The sequence below is a fragment of the Chaetura pelagica genome, unplaced genomic scaffold (assembly GCF_000747805.2).
Source record: "Chaetura pelagica isolate M959 unplaced genomic scaffold, ChaPel_1.0 scaffold45, whole genome shotgun sequence".
Taxonomy (NCBI): domain Eukaryota; kingdom Metazoa; phylum Chordata; class Aves; order Apodiformes; family Apodidae; genus Chaetura; species Chaetura pelagica.
The window spans coordinates 4,621,518-4,641,052 of NW_009953217.1; the positions used below are offsets into that span (position 1 = coordinate 4,621,518).

The 19,535-nt window shown below is 39.7% G+C and overlaps 1 protein-coding gene across 1 annotated transcript in view; it reads left to right on the forward strand.

Moving 5' to 3' along the window:
- The window catches only part of ARVCF (armadillo repeat gene deleted in velocardiofacial syndrome), a 149,900-nt gene that overhangs the window by 84,721 nt on the left and 45,644 nt on the right, over positions 1-19,535 (forward strand). Inside the window, exons 6-7 of the mRNA XM_009997651.1 lie at positions 32-531; positions 8,159-8,342. Coding sequence (XP_009995953.1) covers positions 32-531; positions 8,159-8,342 — 684 coding nt within the window. The remainder of the gene's footprint in view (positions 1-31; positions 532-8,158; positions 8,343-19,535) is intronic.

The window sequence follows — 19,535 nt, forward strand, 5'->3', positions numbered from 1 at the left end:
TTCTCTCTTTTGGGACTTTTGCTTCTTACAGGGGCTACGATGACCCCATCGAGACAGAGATGGTTGAAGAGAGGATCCCTTACCTTCACGGGGGCTATGCAGCACCGCTGGCACAACCAGAGAGAGGAAGCATGGCCAGTATTGACCGTCTGGGGAAGCGCTCCCCCTCTATTGACAGCATTCGTAAGGACCCGAGGTGGAGGGACCCTGACCTCCCTGAAGTAATTGCCATGCTCAGCCACCCCATTGATCCCGTCAAGTCAAACGCCGCAGCCTACCTGCAGCACTTGTGCTATGAGAATGATAAAATCAAAAAGGACGTGAGGCATCTCAAAGGGATACCTATCTTGGTGGGCCTACTTGATCATCCAAAGCCGGAGGTCCATCGGAAAGCCTGTGGGGCTCTCAGAAACATCTCCTATGGGAAGGATAATGAAAACAAGGTGGCTATAAAGAACTGTGATGGGATCCCTGCATTGATCAGACTATTGCGAAAAACAAATGACATGGAAGTCAGAGAGCTAATTACAGGTCAGTGGCTGTAGTTTCTTTAATGAATTGCTCTTTAGAGGAGTGCTTTCAGCTTCAGGAACAAGAATTTCTGGAGTTTAGGGCATTGAAGGAGCATTTAGATCACTGGCAACAGCTGTTTCTTTAGCTACACCACATTCCTGGTATGAGAAAGCCTAAGGCAAACGTGCCCTTTATGGAGGAAATGGAGATCATCTGTGTATGTAGCACACTCGGGTTTCCCTGGCTGCTGGGAGGTGGATGATGCCTCTTGAATGTAGCAATGCGACTGCATGTGGTTGACTTACTGAAGCTTAAATGAGTTATAGCAAGTTCATTGACAGATAATTTGTTGTGTGCTTGCCCCCAGCATGTTATAGTTAGGAGGTAAAATACTAATCTAAAACATTTCTTGTTAATCTCTCATAAAGCAACTCTGCTGCCATGTCCCCACTGCTTCGTATTGATAGAACAGTCAGTCTTCACAGCAGCACTTTGAGCTCCCAGTGCTGGAGACTCTGAGGCTGTATAAAAAGTTGCAGCACTTCCTGGCTGGAAAACTCAGGTTTTTAAGGAGCATAGAGTCTGCTGAGATGCTCTGGGCACAGGTATTGTGTGTTGCAGTAATCAGAACAGGGAGAATTACATTTCTAAGTTATTGAATTTGTGCACGAATTGCAGGGAGTTTTCGATCGCTTATAACTCCATTATTCAGCCTGTTTTGTATTTGAATTTAGTCTTGGGCATTGTCCAAGAAGAGTAATAAAGTATATACCAAGTTTCGAAGTTCAGCCGTTAAGTGGAAAAGGGTGAAAAGTATGTCAGATCTTAAACTAAGGAAAAATGTATTGTTCTTCAGTCTCCCATAACTCATGAGGAGTGAAATGGATTTCCCTTCTCTTCTCAGAAACAGTAGGGGATGTTTGGATGGAGACCAAGACAGTTGCAATTAATTTCAGTGCCAGAACAGAATTTTTCAGGAAGTTTTGTGGATGCAAAAATGGATCCAGAGCTATATTATCAGTGCTGGATTCTCCAGGCAGACCCTGTTGCAAATGTGGATTGAGCCATTAGAAGTACATCACAATTTGATAATTGCCTCAAAAAAGTTAGAGCAGCTTTCCAGTTTTTACTGCTAATCATGATTCTCTGAGATGAAGAGTGGCTTTGGGTATTCATGCTGTGCTTCCCCAGCCATTATGGGATACTTACCAAAATAGGTCTAAATATGCAATGTAGAAACTAGCAGGGGTATTTTTCCATTTCTTTTTTCCAGGAACTGGTAAAGGCTGTTTATAAGTAGCATTTATTGGTTGTGCTTTGGTTGCTGTCTGTGCTTTGTCTCTGAACATGGAAACTCTGTAGGTAGCATTTATATTGAATTTGTTGCACTCATTTAATATGGTGGCTGACTTAAATAGATTATTTTGTCTTAGATAAAGAATATCTGTTTACCTACTGTCCTAGTTTACTCAAAACTCATTTCTGGAGTGCTGAGAAGGAATAAATTTATTTCTTTAGATCCAAGAAAGGAGAAGCTGGTCTGTAATTTACTCTGAAGGAATATAATTATAATGCTAAGTGGTAATCAGTCATTTTGGAGGTGGCACAGCCAAACTGGATGTTTTCCCTTTTCACTCTAAATGGTGATTGCTTTGGTTTTCAGTTGATTAATTAGTTTTACAGTTCAAGCACATTTTATTTGACAGTAGCTCCTTCTAATTAAATATACTATTTTTATTTCATTTCAGTTTTGGCTATTTAAAGCTCTTTATTTCCACTTTCTGAGAAACACCAGTAATACTGACGCATTAACCTAAACAGATGTCTAGCAACAGATGATGTGCATTTAATCTCCACGTAACCAGGAATAATTTCTTTCCACTTCTAAAATGATATCACCAGATCCGGTGTGAGACATTCAAGCATCAATATAGAAGAGGAGACTATTCCAGCAATGCTGCTGTGACTAGGGCTGGAGAACTTGCAATCCCAGTGTTCAAAGCCTCAGCTCATAATATGGAATTGTCCAGTTGAAAAATGAGCTCCAAAAGTCAGCAGTGAGAAACAAGAGCTGACTTGAAGTGCGAAGGGAGCATTCAGCCAGGGCTGCCACGAAAGGGCTGTGTTTTTCTGCTTCAAAAATTCAGAGCACAATTGTGATGCTTTTGTGGTAGAAATCTTGACTTCCTATCTGGGTACTTTTCCCCAGTGATAAACCAAAGTCTACCTTTGGCGTGAAAGTTTTTCATACTGTCTGGAGTGAAATCTGTGGGGATTTCAGCAGCAATGCAAAAAAAAAAAAAAAACCAACAAGGGAAAAGAAGACAACAGCAGACAGAGTTTGCTTGTTTATTTCTTTTAACAGGCTGCAAACTCAAGTTTGGTGTGTCTCATTGACTTTATCTGAGTTTTAATATTTCTCTATCTGAATACCAGCTGCATTTTGAAAGCTTTATAGTAATCATCAGCTGGTCATCCCAGATCTGGACAAGTGATAAAATAATCCTGCTTTCTAAAGAAATTTAAATAATTCAGCTGTCTGAATTCAAGAGCACTTCCAATCTTGAAGTTTTACTTCTCTGGGTGTGGGACCCTGCCTGCAGGACAGGGGCTACATGGGAGAATACAATGAGACATGTTATTGCAGGTGGAGAGGGTGCTTGCTGGCAGAAGAGAACATAATTTTCATCTTATTTGGGAGTCAGTCCCTGGCTTTAGTACAGCTCCATGGCCTCTCATTAACTTAGTGATCTGAGGCAGCAGCCACAGCTGTCCAGAACAGTGTGAGTCAGCTGGGTTTATCCAGTGGGTTAATGGAGTGGGAAAAAAGCCACACCAGTATGTTAAAAATGCAAAAGAGGCGGATGCAGTGGCAGGGCAGCATGAGGGAGGAATTGGATCTGTGATGCGCAGTGCTGAATGAGTGAGACCTGGTGAGTCAGAAGAGTTACAAAATGTCTCCCATCTACTGCACTGAGAAAAGCTTGATTTAACTGTTAGTGTCCGTAAGTAAATAATTAGTAGAGTTGTGATTAGAAATATTCCACAATATTCTTCCTTGCATCCCTTTCTAGTCTTAGGACTGTGCTGCTGAGCTTCCAGTGGATCATTTTCTCGATAAATGAAAAGAAATGAGGATTAAGCTGATAAGGAATTAAATCTGTTCTGATTATGAAAGCTGCACAAGTTTATCTTGAGTGACAAGAGATTTTTGTGAAGGAAATGTTCCCATCAGATATGCAAGACCAAAATTCTATTACATTCTTTGAAAAGCAATCAAAAGTTGTTAGCTTTAATGAATAATGTTCTTCTTTGTGAGAACATTTAAAGTAATTTTGTTGTTTAACGACACCGATTTTAATTTGTGCCAAACGAGATTTTCCTGATGCTGTATGTTGCCAAACTGGTTTTAATTGAAAAATTATTGACCTTCAGAATGTTCTGCAGAGAACATATTTTGATCTAATATTATAATAGAAACTTGCAGATTGACCAGCTTGCTCAGAATTCACAGAAATGCCCAGAAGGTGTATGCTAAGATCCTGTAAGCTGATCAAACACTAACTTCTCTTTCAAGTACTATGCTGTCTTGAACTTTATGCTTACAGATGAGCTTATTCCTTCCATTTCCTATTAGAAGGCTTGTCAGAAGAAGGTCTCTTTTCATGGTGTGTTTTATGACACCATAGTTTATGTTACGCTTTTCAGCTTGACCTCAACTTGGAGAAAGCATAGCTTCGGTCTTCAGGAGTTAGAATGATACAAGCAAGTCTGTCAAACAAATGCAACGTGGAACAAGAAGTCCTCAGTAAATTTAATGCAGAGCACTTTATTTTTCCAGATGGTAAATTATTTGGTGTGGACCATAGGTAAAGAATTAAACAGCTAGCTTCTGATATTGGTGACATAGGATTTTTACAAACGAGCGTTTCCCTTGGATTTCAGAAGATAATAATAGCATGAGTGTATTTTGTCACAATTTCTTTAGAAATCTTTCCACAGCTCCGTAGAGACACAGATTTAGGACATTGTGACTGTGACCTTTATCACTTTAAATATTACATAATCATATAGCTATGTTTATAGTCTCTAGTAATGTTTAATATATTGTTATAATAATCAGTACTTTTGAAGTAAAAGCTTGTTGCTATTGTCATTGCTTAACAGGCTGGAAGATCAAAGGAAATGGCTGTAGTTAGAAATATACGTGTATTACAGATAGTGTTTATGAAAAAAAATAAAGACTGATCATGAATGTTGTCATCTTCCAAAAAGTAGTAGTTCATCTTTTGTCCTAAAATTCATGCAATTTGTGGTCAAAAAGGGCAATACTTGTAGAGAAAGTGCATGGAAAATTTAGAAATCTTTATTTTCCTTTTACTGCTGTGTAGGTGACTTGATTTCTCTTGAGAGACATTAGTTTGAATTAGTGTAACTTAAGAATGTTATAAACAATGTTCCAAACTTGTTATTGATTAGGGTGTTACACTAATAGAGACAGGGAATTATTTTTAAAGATTTTAATATTTTTTTTAATAAGATTTTTTCTTGTACTGCTAAAACCTACAGTTTTATCTGACTTTTTCACTTTTTTTTTAAGTTTCTGTGGCTGTCTCGGTGTCTTTTCAATGACATTTGTTTTCTCGAGCTTGGAGGGATGCTGGAATTTAGACCACTTTCATAATTTTGAATAAGAAAAATGTCAGTATTTATTTTCAGTATATTTCCTTGTGGAATGTTTTCCCAATAAAGTCAATCTCAAATCTGAATTTCTTCTCTCCGTCTTTGGAATCACAAGATTTTCTCATCCCTGTTTATCTTGGGCTACCTTTCTTTTAAGTGCTGTGCATTTTTCTTCACTGGATGCTGTTCAATAAAAGGATTCTTTTTGGTTTTTGTCATGGAACTGTTGAGAAGAACATTATAAACTTAAGTGGTTTGACATTTTTTAATAACTTGAGGAGCTTGTGTTACTTTCTTTTCCTAGTAGGACAGTCTTTGTGGTCATCATTGTTTGTTGTTTTTGGTGAAGGATTTGAGAGATGGGAGGCAGATAAGAAATTGAAAAGCTTGTAAACTGTTGGAGTTTTTCTTCAGAGGATGGAGGAAAGGCAGTCTGCTCGTCTCCAGCCCCTGTTCTTTGGTAGCTACTCAGTGAGAACAAATGTGTTTGTCATAAATGGTTTATTGCTTAAATGGCAATCAGCCTCTTAATACAATTTCTGTATGAGGACATAAAAGGGATCCTTTTGCAGGGGCAGGTAGTTCTTTAGGTCTGGATGGGGCTACTACCGCATGTGTGATAGATTGGCATGTTAGTGCTGTTTTCAGTGTTGCAATCCAGATAGAATACTGAATCCCAGTTGCATTCCCTACTAGTGAATGAGTATATAGAAGAAGAGGAAGTTCTGGAGGTGTTGATTTTATTTTACAAATTTCCAGGACTACTGGTTTTTAAAACTTAGCTCTTCTACATACAGATGATTTTAAATTTCCACATTGTTTCCCTTTGCAATATTTCAGTTTTTTCAAAATTAATGACTTAATTGTAATTATTATTTTTATATCAGCAAGTCTGATATGGTTAAGAAATTGGTGTACAGTAAGGAAAGACTAGTGAAATATTTAAAATTAATTTGGTGGCTTTATGTCAACTTTTACAGTCTTATAAATATTGACTTGTGTTTGTTTCTTGTATGATATATTTTTTGAGGCAATTTATTATGAGAAGTAAAAGCTTTCTTTCAAACAAAATGGGATAAATTAGCATTTTCTGCTTGATTTTATTTTTTTTTCTTATCCATTGCTTGGTGCTTTGCAGTGACAAAGCGTGATTTATTGTAAGGGGTACAAAGAGAAAATTAATTCATATTTCACCTACACAGTCTTGTTTGAAAGCTAAAAAAAGTAGGCTATAAAAATCTCATAGGGTGTTGTCTGTGAATGGCAAGAGCAGTAGGCCAGAAAAGCAGTATTTTTGTGTGGTTTTAGAATAAGATTGAAAGAAATGTTGTACGTTCTATTGTCTGCCTGAGAGTTTCTTATTAATTAATGTCATCTCCTAAGTCCAAACAGGTGCCTGGATTTTGTAAAGATCACTTTGAGCAGGAGACACCATAACATTTGACTTCTGAGGTTCTGCTAAACATCAGCCTTCGAGGTTATCACAGAAGTGCCAGTCACTACTCAAATGGAGATAAAATTCCCATCCTGACCTGGTACCTGTCATGACCCTATATGGATAATACTCTGATATTAAAATAGGATGTTTGGCATTTGACACTTGTAACTAGTAACGGTGAAAGCCTGAGTGTGAAGGAGCTTTCCCAGGAGATATTTGCCTCTGCCCCTTGGGAGGTTGGGGTGGTGGCTCTGGCATTCTCTGGCCTGCTGGATCACCGCAGCTGCCAACTCCCTCGCTACTACAGGCTTCCTGCTGACTGATAGGGTCCAAAGAGTCCTTGTATTTGTTAGACTACATGACAAAAGTAGTAGATAAAAAATATTTTTCCAGTAATTTTCAAAATTTGAAAAATGTAGGCTTTAAAACTTGGATTGATTGAAAGGGCCTGAAACAGAAGGTGACACCTTTTTAGTTCTGGGCTTTGCTTTCGACTTGTAATCAAAGAGATATCTGCAGTTTGCTCTGTAGTATGGGCAAATTCACAATTGTAGTAACACAAGGAGCCTCAGATTAATATCATATGCACTTGGGAAAGATTTCGTTTTGAGTTGTGGGGAATCTAGCTTTTCTATTTGGTCTCTCCGAAATGTTGCTTGTCTTCAGAGATCAAAAGTGTGCATCTGGCTCCCTCCAGGTGCTGTTACTGATAGTTATGAAGTGTTACCAGGCTAGGCCTGTGCAGAAACTCTCTGGAGTGAAAATCCTGTTTTAATCCTAACCTAATGAGCAGTAACTGTCAGAACACTGATACAGGTCTGCTGGAAAGTTGATATCATCTCTAATGCTGGATATATTTACAGTTTTAAGGCAGTTCTTGTTTTGATATTTGACTTCTGTCAATTTTGGCTCATAATTGTGGTAAAAATGGAAGGGTAGGGGAGTTTTAGGTCCCAGCTACTTCAAGGAATCATATGCCTGTGGCATCAAGTGGTTTGAACATAGATATTGCCAGTGGCAGGAAAATGTAAAAGTAAATAAGAGGGGAGTCTTGAATGAAATACTGTTTTGTGTAGAGGCTAAGCATAAGATCAATGATCCTCCATAAATTCACCCCTGTTTTTAAGACTTGCTCAATACACTTGTCTGCTGCACTGGATGAATTTTTACTTTGAGGCAGAGCTACGCTTAAAATTGTAACAAAATTTGTATATAGCAGAAAAATACTGTTAATCTCCAGTAACACATTACATTTATGTACTTTGTTCTAGGACTTGATGGCTTCAGCAATGTCCATGTTTTGATAAAAGTGCTTCAGTGCTTTTGGAAATGTTTCTGTTGCAGCGACTGTGGAATTTTCCCTAAGTTATATGCTAGTCTGGTACCTTATCAAGTGGTTTCACCCTTTCATGTAGTTCTATGATTCAACCTTCTAGTGATTCTCTGTGAATCGAGTGGTTCTGTCTGGAGATTTTAAATAGGTTTTATTTTCTTATTGTTAAATAGTAACTGTTTCTCCTGCAGGCACCCTGTGGAACTTGTCCTCCTATGAGCCCCTGAAGATGGTCATCATCAACCATGGTCTGCAGACACTTACCAACGAGGTGATTATACCCCATTCAGGTTGGGAGAGTGAGCCAAATGAGGACTCCAAGCCTCGTGATGCTGAGTGGACAACTGTCTTCAAGAACACTTCTGGTTGCTTACGGTAAGGCGGAACTGTGGAGTATTAATCTGTTCACCACAGACTGTGGTTAGATCTTGTTGAATTTATTTTTATTTTAAATGAGCTATTGTTTATCTTTCATTTCTGTAGTTATCCCCATTTCAGTGATCACAACAGTGATGCTTGGAGGTACTTGCCTGACACAGATTCTCTTGTTGCAGAGCTTGTCAGTGTAGGTTAGTCCAGTGGGGTCAGAAGGAAGAGTAGGTCATTTATCCAGGCTGGGGGGAGTGGAGATAAAGGGAGGTGTATAATGCAATGGAGACTGATCCAAGTACAGTTCACTGTCAAGTACAAAGAAGGCATTTTGCAATGCCAACTGTGCCCTGTGTACTGAGAATCACAGTTTAATTGTTGGTTGTACTGTCATCAGTGGGCTATTTCTACAAATTTTGAGTGCTCTCTCTGCTCCCCTTGATAATGGTGGTTTTATTTATTTGGAAAATCTGTTGTCAGACAACTCCCTTCTTGATTTTAGACTTTCCCCTATTAAAAGTAATTTTTTTTTGCGGATGTTGAGGAGCTGGTTTCATGAAATTCTACTTAGCATGAAACATTGATCCAGTTTTAGCCACAAATACTTTTGTGGCAACACACCTATTTTAAGCTAAAATTACTATGGACCTGTGGGCAATCAGTTAAGAACCTGAACTACTGATCATTTAGGAACCTATTAATATTCTTTGTAAAGGAGTCTTTTCTGGTTAGGAATTGTATTTGCATTTCAGAGAGCACTTTGAGAGTAGGACGGTAGATGCTAGAAGCTGGTGTCAAGAGGAGTCTTCATGCAGTCTGAAAAACCTGAAGAACCATTTGTTAATAATTATTATTTTGCTTTTCTTAGAGATAAATAGTGAAGATGGCCTGTTAGATTCTTCAGCTTTATGATTAAGTCAATTAAGTTTGAACAAAACTAACAAAAATTTGGCATTGTGCCTTGTGTTGCTCTGTCAGATTTCTACTGATGAATGCATCTTCAGGCATTGGTTCATTTTTGTTTCCTGTGCTTGTGGTCTCTAAATCACAATCACTATTCCCCTGAGTAACTTCACAAATGAAGAAAGTAATGAAAAGTGTTCTGAAAGGGCCCATTACTGAAATTATTTGCAGTCCCACTGGAAACTAAGGTCCTTTAAGTAGGCTCCAGACATTATAGGTTTTTACTTACTAGTGTCTCGTTTTCTAATGGTGTTCTGCAAGAGAAAATTAGTCATGGTGGGGAATAAGAGGATTATCTGAATGAGTATGAGATTCTCCAGTAAGTGTAGACAATAAATTGATCATTAGTAGACTAACCTAATCCACATAATAAACTTTTATTAGTATGTGTAGTGCCCTGATCCACTTGAATTTTACATTCCAGGATAGCTTTGGGATTTTGTTGTTTGTTTGGGTTTGTATGGCATTTTTAATTTTAAGGTCAGGTACTGGTTTTGCAGGCTATGCAACAGCTTGTGTCACTTTGGGTATTTTATATTCTTAAAGGCAGTGTGGAGCATAGCAGTACTGAGATGTTAGTTAGAGAATTTGAAATTTGGTAATTAAAAGTAGTTCTGAATGCATCAGGAGGGCAGCCAGTGACTAGTGACTGCTTCTGTTGTTGTTCTGTCATTTCATCTGCTGTCTCTGCTGTCATAGTTATATGGGACAATGTGCTTCCTTAAGGAAAATCTGAAGCTTTAGTCAGATATAGGGCAAGGTGAATTCATGCTTGAAAGCAGTTGCTTAAAGTAAATGGAGATGTGCTGGCAGGTTAGCAGGGTAGGGTAATCTGAAATGTCTCTGCTGTGCCATAGAGAGGGCAAGTTCTTCTACAGGAAGCGGGAGAACTGTCTTGCTGCCTCCTTACTTCTTGCAGTTGTCCAGAACATCAAAAGCACAGGAGTAGGTGAAATACGAGCCATCTTTCAGTTGATTGAACCTCTTGTTACAATGTCAGTGAAATTACTTTTGTAGAGCACTTCCAGATCTGGGAATAAAAATGGATGAACCAAAAGTAGTTATCATTACTATTATTGGAAATAATTCTGCACTGTTTGTTGAGATGCCCTGCAGCTCATCCTTAAAAGCACTAGCAACATGGGACATTAACACGAGCAAAGAATGAATAGTTGCAGCCGTCTGTCAGATGCCAGTGTTTAAAACCCCTTTGCCTATTCATTTCTGGTTGACACAGTAGCTGGTCCTAGAAATTACATTTAATTATATTTTCCAGGAATGAAGCTTATTACAGATTACCAACTGTTCACCGATTTGATATTTAATTGGGAGATCAGCCCTCTTGATGGTGTGCCAGCCTCCTTTGCCCCTTTTGGAAGTAAGCCTGAGGTGTGTGCTGTGTTGTCTTCAAAAACAGCTGAGAGAATCCTTGAACTTCTGAGATTTCAGGTGTCCTTGCAGTTTAGGTGTATCCAAGCAGGAGATAGGCATTATGCATGCAGGATAGCATTCACTGCAGTATGATTTTTTCAGTTAATTAAGTTTATCAACAGGTGTGCATGAGTTTCTTTCAAACTCAGTGGTTTACAGCATAAACTGACAATTAAATAGGCTTTTTTTAATATTACTTTTTAAACTTTAATTTTTTCTTAATTTAGGTCTGTCTTTTGGTAATGTTGCGCCGTAAAATCACTTTAAAAAATTGAAAACAAGTAGTTAAAAAAAAACCACCACACCAAAAAAACCCAAAAAACCCACAACTGACAGTTATTTGCCTTTACCTCTCCTTAAAATCCCAATCCATCCCATTTTCCTTCCTAGTCCTATCCTGTCTGCAATACTTATTCTCTGTTCCTCCTCACGTGGGGAGTTTCAGGTGCTGGTCTATGTCCAGGTGTGAGTAGGGCAGGGTAAGTTGTGTTCTAAGCATTCAGCTTGAACTGCTTGTGCCAAAGGTGGATTAACACCAAAGTACTGTGCCTAACGGGCAATGTGTACATAGCCAGTAAGAATCAAGGGTAGAAAATGTCAAGCCTTCTTCCATCACTGTGGCAATTGTATGGATGTTTTGAATCCTGATATCATATGGAACATGACAAGTGGATTCCGTGTGCCATCCCACTCTGCACTTGACTTGCCAAAATCTCTGCTCAAACAAGTGTGCTGGGAATCCTTTATTCCCCTTTGCAAAATAAAGACTTGGCAGCACAGCCAACTTGCAAACTGTGATCTGATAATGAATTTATTCCATGCTTTTTCTGTAACCTTTACCAAGATAGAATGAAGTATTTAGAAGCCAGTGCAGGTGATTGTAATTTTGTCTTCATTCTCATCCTGACATCAAGAAAAAGATGTTTCCTCTTCCGTTATTCCCCTGTGTTTTGTTTATAGGGGCAGACCCGATATGATGACTGGATCTGCTATGTCCCTAATAATTTTACTACTTAAAATGGTCATGACCCTTGGGTGTCATCTTATAAAATGGAATATATAAAAATAGATTTTTTTATAAATAAAAGATGTGTTCTTATATTCTGTTGAACTGGTTGAGAGAAATAGGTATGGTAGAAATCTGAAAAGGAGCAGTAAAAAAGCAAAGATTGATTTATTGAAATTAGGTAGATTTTTGGTTATGGAGAAATAGCGCTGGGGAAGAAGTAAGGAAGACATTTGCTAGGACAGTGATTGAGTAGGCACAGATGTTCCTGTATTTCATTTGGAGTACAAATTTCATGTCTTCATATTGTATTTTATTCTCTTAGGTATGTGAAGAATGTCTCTTCTAGTTACTGTCTTTTACTTTAAACTCCTAAATCCCTACTGGGATTTGCAATCCAGAAGCATTCATTTTTTAAATTCTACTCTCCTCCAGTTCAAATAATGTAATGATTTGGTGCTTCTTAACAAGGCCATTTTGGGATCCTTCCTACACCTTTGGCCAAGGCATTAAGGTGCTATAGGAGAAGAGTACAAGTTGAATTGGAGCTCACATGTACCCAGGCAGTGCCACAGATCTTTGCTGGGTCTCTCAAGATGCTTTAGAGGGGAAGTGCTGTATCTATGGGTCAGAGAGCACTGCTGCAGTCACATCTTTTTTTTTTCCTATGGAGATACCCACCACAATTCCTAGTTCTCTGGAAGCTGCAAGAATTTAAATGGTTTAAAAAGGAAATTCATTCTGAGCTTAATTGCTGTTTTCTGCCTAATTACTTTTAATTCTCCCTTGGATTTTTTCACTTCTAAGAGGACAGAGTAGAACTTGGTTCCTAAATTGCCAACTTTTTAGCCTGATTCCTGTGCTAAACTGACCTGCTGTCAAAAATTGTTAAATGAATTCATTTGCATAGCAAACAGATGCAAAGTGCTTCTTTTTCCAGGGTACCATCTGTAGTTGCAGCATCTCATGTCAATTCTCCAAGTGCACAGAAATTGGCATTCACAAATAGCCTCAGGGTTCAAAGACCTGGCTGTGGGTGTATGAACAAACAAACTGCACCCACTTGACATCCACTGAAAACATGCATTCTTCAGATCAAAATTGCGTATAACAGCTTGTCTAACATCAGCTCCTGAGAAGAGAAGGGACAGCCTGTTAGCTAGAGTTGTAATTCTTGAGAAGTAGGGATTTAATTACTGTTCTGCTACTATTTTGACGTAATTACAGGCAAGATTAATGGTATAACTGTTTTTGTGGTCTAATTTTTAATAGCCCTATCTCCTTTTGGTTTTGCTGAGATTCAGGGACCTAAGTGCCTGAATGGATCCAGACTTCACTCACTGATCTTAGCTTTTCTGTCTTTAAGGTGGGATTGGCACCTCTGTCTTTATCTTCTCCAGAAGCTCGTAAATATCAGTAGTTAAAGGATTGAGAAGTGGTTGGTCCTAGAGGCAACAGCTGGGAATAAGCACTTGATGTAGGTATAAGTAAGAGTTCAGTCCCATGGAATCAAAATGTAGGAGTTATAAGGAAGTGTTAGATACGATGTTTGAAGACATGAGTTTAGGACTAAGTAGATACAGAGCCGAAAATATACTTCATCGGGATCAGAAATTATATATAAGTATCTGCAGGTTTCTGTTATTTTTATGTACTTCAGAGGAAAGAGGACTGCAGGAGCATAGCGCTGTTTAATGCTAATGTTCCTCAAGTCCTAATGTCTTTATATACTTGTGAATGTATGTATGCATGCAAACACCTCCAGCATACACTGCTTGTAGCAGGAGTGTGTGCTTCTGGGAGGGACATGGGAGACAAAGAATGGTCGACTTGGCAGTGCTTGGTTAACCATTGGACTGGTTGATGTTAAAGGTCTTCTCCAACCAAAACAATTATATTAGTCTATGAAGGAAAGTTTGTCAAACACAATCTTGGTCTTATTTTGGCAGTGAAGTTCTCTCTCTGCGCTTTGGAAATGACTGTATGAGTGTCTCGATGATGCTGTGTGTCCATATTTTCTTCCCACTTCTGCATGCTGAATTTGAGGAAGGAAAGGAAGAAAGGCTATTAAAGCCAGGTGCTTATCCCCTCCTTTCTTATTAATGTATGGCTTTTCTCTGGAGAAAAGTGCTTGGGAATTAGAGCTTTCAAAATGAATTACCTTCAAGCTCTATCCATCTTTAAATCCTGCTGGCATAATGGTATGTGGTGACATAATATTTGTCCTCTGATATACCTGAGGCAGTCTTCATCTCCCGCTGACTGAAGGAGATGTGCAAATCTTTGACCTGGAAGCGCTGTCTGGTGAAGAGCAGGGTGCAGGAGGTGAAGCTGAGGTGATGCTGCCAGCTGAGCTGCCCTTGGTGTCAGGGGAACTTTGCTTACTGAAGCATGGCAGGACAGAGAAGATATGTAAATGTGAATTATCAGGTACTGGCTTTTTTTTTTATTTGTGTCAGCAACAAATTAGTAACTTGCGACAGTTACATATTTCTTTCCCACTCCAGAAAGGATTCTTTGACAAAGTTATTTGGTTGACTCTTAATTGATATTCTCCCTTATCATAGTTCAAGTAGTTTGTGTAGGACAGTTAACCAAAGAGGCCTGGACAGGACTTCTTACAAAGCTTAGCCCTTCCCTGTCCCACCGTGAGGAGATGAGGGCAGATGCTGACGTGTCTCTGTCCCCCCACCCGCCGTGCTTGGGGGCTGGTGTGCTCATGTAGTTTTAATACTGGGCTCAGCCTTTGGAAGATTGCTGCTCCAGAAGCTGGAGCTAACAATACAGTGTTTGGTTGTGCAACAGGTACTTTTAAATTGGACTTTCAGTAAAGCAATAGTATTAGAAAGGGACAAAAACTGAAGAGAAATTTGCTTGTGAATCTTCATGTTGGAGGCAGCAAGCAGCATGGAAAAGGGAGCAGCTTATCTGCCAAACCCAGACTGGTAAAAAACCAACTGAAATTAAAAACTCTCACAATAGAGAGGAATGAGCGAAGGCAGTTTCTTAATTAGCTTGCTGATACAGCAAGGATCACAGCATATGGCTGTCCTGGGGCTTATATGATGAGCAGAACATTTAAAGGAGCTGTTAGGGTTCCTCCTGACAGTTCCTGATGTTTAGCTTGTAATATAAACAAATTATGCATAGATTTCAGCAGCAGAGACATAACCTAGTTACATGCAACCTTAATGCCTTACAATCAAATCTGAAGTATAAATTTTAAGTAGTGCACTTGCTTATTGCCTTCTGTCATTTCTTAGGAAAGAATCTAGGTCCCTTCTCCCTTGGTTGTCATTGAAGGGAATCTACAAAAAATGTCTGTTGCTGTGGTGGGATGAAGAGCAAGACTGAAAAAAAACCTCACTGCAGTTACTGTAACAAACATAGCTTGCTTTGGAAGACATGTGAGCCATGACCCTTTATTAGATAAATATTACTTTATTTTTGTATTTTGTAGATTCCTTTTCACGTTGTAGCAAGCATGTGTGATAAAGCAAGTGGAGCCCCTTAGCCTTTCCCTCAAACAAACTGGAAGTATTTGGACACCAAGTAGCTGCTAGGCATCATGGAGTTCTTGTGTAGTCCATTTCTGCATCATTTTGCATTACAGGAGAGCAACCTAAGGTACTCTAACTAGGGTTATGCAGGAGGTAACCAGTCAGCATTTTACTGAAAAGGCACAATGTTTTGAATATAGAAAACCACAAATAGCAAAGGATGGACTTGACATCTGTACCTTGTTAAACTGTATAGCTGTCAGTTGAGCCCTGTTTATTGCAGGGAGCTCTTACAGACAGTGCTGACATGACTGTGAGACATGAGGCAGTGAGCCTTGTAAATCTCCTGGGTAGTGAACTTTATGAATCTTCTGCTCTGTGCCAGCGCCACTGGCACAGACTAAGTTTGGAAAGTCCTTTTTCTCAGGGGTAGCTTTTGGTATGTCTTCTTTTGAACATTTGACCAATTAAACAAAACCAATCCCTTTATTCAAATAGCTGAAAGGGTTTTACATGCGAGGCAACTGAGGCTGCTTCACTGCTTCTCTCTTGGGTCTAGCTGGTAGAAATTCTTCTTCTAGCTGAAGAATCCCCAGTGGGATCTCCTGCCCAGATCTGATACACATTCTTACAGTTGAACAGCTGCTCCATACCTGAAGTCACCATCAGCAGAGCTCTTCTGCCTTTCTGCAAATTTCATTCGGACTTTGGCTTCTTTTTATTTTCCTTGCCATATTTTCTGCTTGATTTCAGACTCAGCTGCCTGCTGCCAAACTCCATTGTGTTGTACGGGGCTCTTTGACCAGTGCTGCCTGGATCAGGCTATCTTTGTGTCCCAGGCAGCTTCTTTCCTTTTCTCTCTTATTTTCAGAACAATGAACTTAATACCAAATAAACTTTCTGGTATTTCATGTGAACTGAAGTATGGAATTAATTCTATTTATGCATGAAATTATGGAATTGTTTTTAAATGCTGTATAGTCTTCCATTGGGACATACAGTACAGCTTGAAAATACAGTAGATTTACTGCAGCTCTTATTTATTGATCTCCTTTGGCTGACATCCAAATAAAAATTTCTTAATAGTGAAGCTAAGTGTGGGTGTGGAAGAGTGTTTTTACAGCAAGTATTCTGATTGTCAGAGTAGGTGGATGGAGCAACTAATATATTTAAATTAGTCTTCTGAGAACTGTGTAGTTTTTATCAGCTTGGAGTATATGAAACTCCGTGTCTGGACAGCGCAGTCTCAGTGATGGTGTTAGTCAGGGTCTGGTGAGGTGTGTGTACTGCCTGACAGGAAGGGCACAGCATCAACCTCATTCAACCCACCAGGAAACCCCCCTGATCTGTATCTCTCTGGCTTGTATCACAGGTGTCCTTACCTTCTTCAGCAGTGCTGAGACAGACTATATAGGAGCCAATGTTACTTTCTATCCTGGTGGTACAAAAATAACTATTAGAAGGTTGTTTCCAATAGTAAAAGGTAGGATTCATGTGGGCAATCTGAGACCCTACAGCATGCACGAGAAGGCTTCTAGGGAAAGTTCACGTAATTATCAGCATTATCACCTCTCCTCACACCTCCTTTTTCCTTAGCATGTAACTGTTGGGATGGCAGGGACTTCTCTGCCTCCCTTCCACACAGACAGAGAGTGCCTTTGCAACTCAGCTGAACTGAAGCAGGATGGTAAGTGTTCAATAATACTATGACCTCTGGCTTTCAGCTTCATGGATTTGACAGATAGGCCACTTGGAGGATAAGAGATTGGCTGAATGGCCCCAGAGAGTTGTGGTCAATGTCTCAATGTCCAGATGGTGGAGGCAGGTGATGAGTGGTGTCCCTCAGGGGTCAGTATTGGAACCAGTGCTATTTAATGTCTTTGTTGGAGCTATGTGGTGTGGTTGGCACACAAGAGGGAAGGGGCGCCATCCAGAGGAACCTTGACAGGCTGGAGAAGTGGGCTGGTGCCAACCTCATGAAGTTCAACAAGGCCAAGTGCAGGGTCCTGCACCTGGGTCGGCACAATCCCAAGCACAAATACAGGCTGGGGGTAGAATGGCTGGAGAGCAGTTCTGAGGAGGACTTGGGGGTGGTAGTAGATGAGAAGCTCAACATGAACTGCCAGTGTACGCTGGAGCCCAGAGAGCAACTGCATCCTGGGCTGCATCAGAAGAAGTGTGGCCAGCAGGGCCAGGGAGGTGATTCTGCCCCTCTGCTCTGCTCTGCTGAGACCCCAGCTGGAGTTCTGTGTACAGCTCTGGTGCCCTCAGCACAAGAAACATGCAGACCTGTTGGAAAGGGTCCAGAGAAGGGCCACGAAGATTATCAAAGGCCTTCCAGCACCTCTGCTATGAAGGCAGGCTGAGAGAGTTGGGCCTGTTCAGCCTAGAGAAGAGAAGACCTTATAGAAGCCTTCCAGTACCTGAAGGGGCTACAGGAAAGCTGGGGAGAGGTTTTCATCAGAGAAGATAGTGATAGGACAAGGGGTAATAGTTTTAAACCAAGAGAGGGGAGATTTAGGTTAGATATAAGGAAGAAATTCTTCACTCTAAGGGTGATGAAGAACTGGAATGGGTTGCCCAGGGAGGTTGTTGATGCCCCGTCCCTGAAGGTTTTTAAGGCCAGGTTGGACAAGGTTTTGTGCAACCTGATCTAGAGGTAGGGTTCCCTGCTCATTGCAGGGGCGTTGGAACTTGATGATCATTAAGGTCCCTTCCTACCTTAATGATTCTATGATTCATCTGTAGCACTATGGGATAACAACTGATGGCCTTTTCCAGCCAGGTGGCAGACACAGCACTAGGAAAATAAGAAGTGCTAGTTTTAATGTTCAGAGAAAAAAATGTCTCTCTCTGATGCTTGCATTTTCAACTTTATAATTAATTAAAAAAACAACCAACAAATAATGCTCTGCATCTCCACTCTGTCTTTCAGATTGTTAGGGAGAGCACAATGGAGGCACTGCTACATGATTTGCATTGAAATCATGCAAATTAAGTGCCATGTGTTTAATTACTTTTAAATCTTTTCTCTTGAGGATAATTTTGATGTGTGGCAGATAGTAGTAACAGTTCACCTATCTTAGAGGTAATGAATGCCAACTCTTCTGCAGATGTAAACATTACGTTCAGACTTGCTTATACTTAAGAAGACTATTTGGTGATAATGATAAGGTTATCTAAAGCATGAACAGATTTCTCAGCACATTTCCTGCCATTTTCTGAAGTCTTAAATACCAACAGACTAGTTTCTGAGCTTGATGTGTTTCTATCCTGGTAGGCATTTACTTTTATTTAACATTTACTTAGTGTTCCTCTGTTCTGTTTTCCCAGGGAAAGCATATATTTGAACATCCTTACAAATCCTCTTTCACTAGTCCTGTCTACAGTCTGGACTCTGAGAATTTTAGGAAGAATCCATGTTGCTCTATCCAACCAAAGGCTGGGGATTTAAAATCTCTGGAATGAGATTTGTGCTTTACTGTTTTACATAAAATCAGTCATGCAGTAGATTTCCTTCGTATGTACTTGAAGTAACACAGGCAATAATTCTTTATCTTGCTCCTAGAATTGTTCTTCTGAGTGTGTTGTACAAATTTATGGTAAGCATACTGTGAAGCTTTCTATTTACCCTTTGCAGTGTGATGTGAGAAAGATGCTGATGCTGGTTTTAAAATACATTTTTCATTTGATAGACTCTTGGAGAAGTATTGAAAAGCAGGAGAAAGAAAAGCAGGGAAAGTAGCAGGGGCCTCTCTGGGGATGAAGAGACAAGGCAAGTGAAGCAGATTGTACAGAACACCAGAGGTGGATGGCACATATCGTTAGTCAGTGTTTCTTGTAAAAGTAGTTTGGGTAGTTCCTCCTATTCCCACCCATTTGAACAGGCAATCAACCTAATTTCCTTTTGTAACAGGGTTTTCCCCATCATCAGTGCCTCAAAAGCCCTTTAGAGTTCCTATTTCAAGTTAATAAACTGCCCCAGCAAGCAAGTCACTGAGGCAATGTGTTTAATTCCAAAATCCTTTGGCCGTTCCAGTTGTTGCATGGCAGCCTAGTTCCTAAGTAACAGAGTGAACAGGCATCTTAGCTAGGATTTTGGTGTCGCTTTCTTATTTAGTATCTTGCATCAAACAATCCCTCCATGGAAGAATTACTTTTTTTGTGCTTGTTTAATGTGTAGAAAAGTTCAGTGAAAGACAGAACTCTCTACTTTGTCCAAGTCTGATTGCTCTGTGTTGCATATCTAACTGTTGTATGAGTATCAGTTCTCTGCTGTGTTCAAGGCTTTCCATTCCT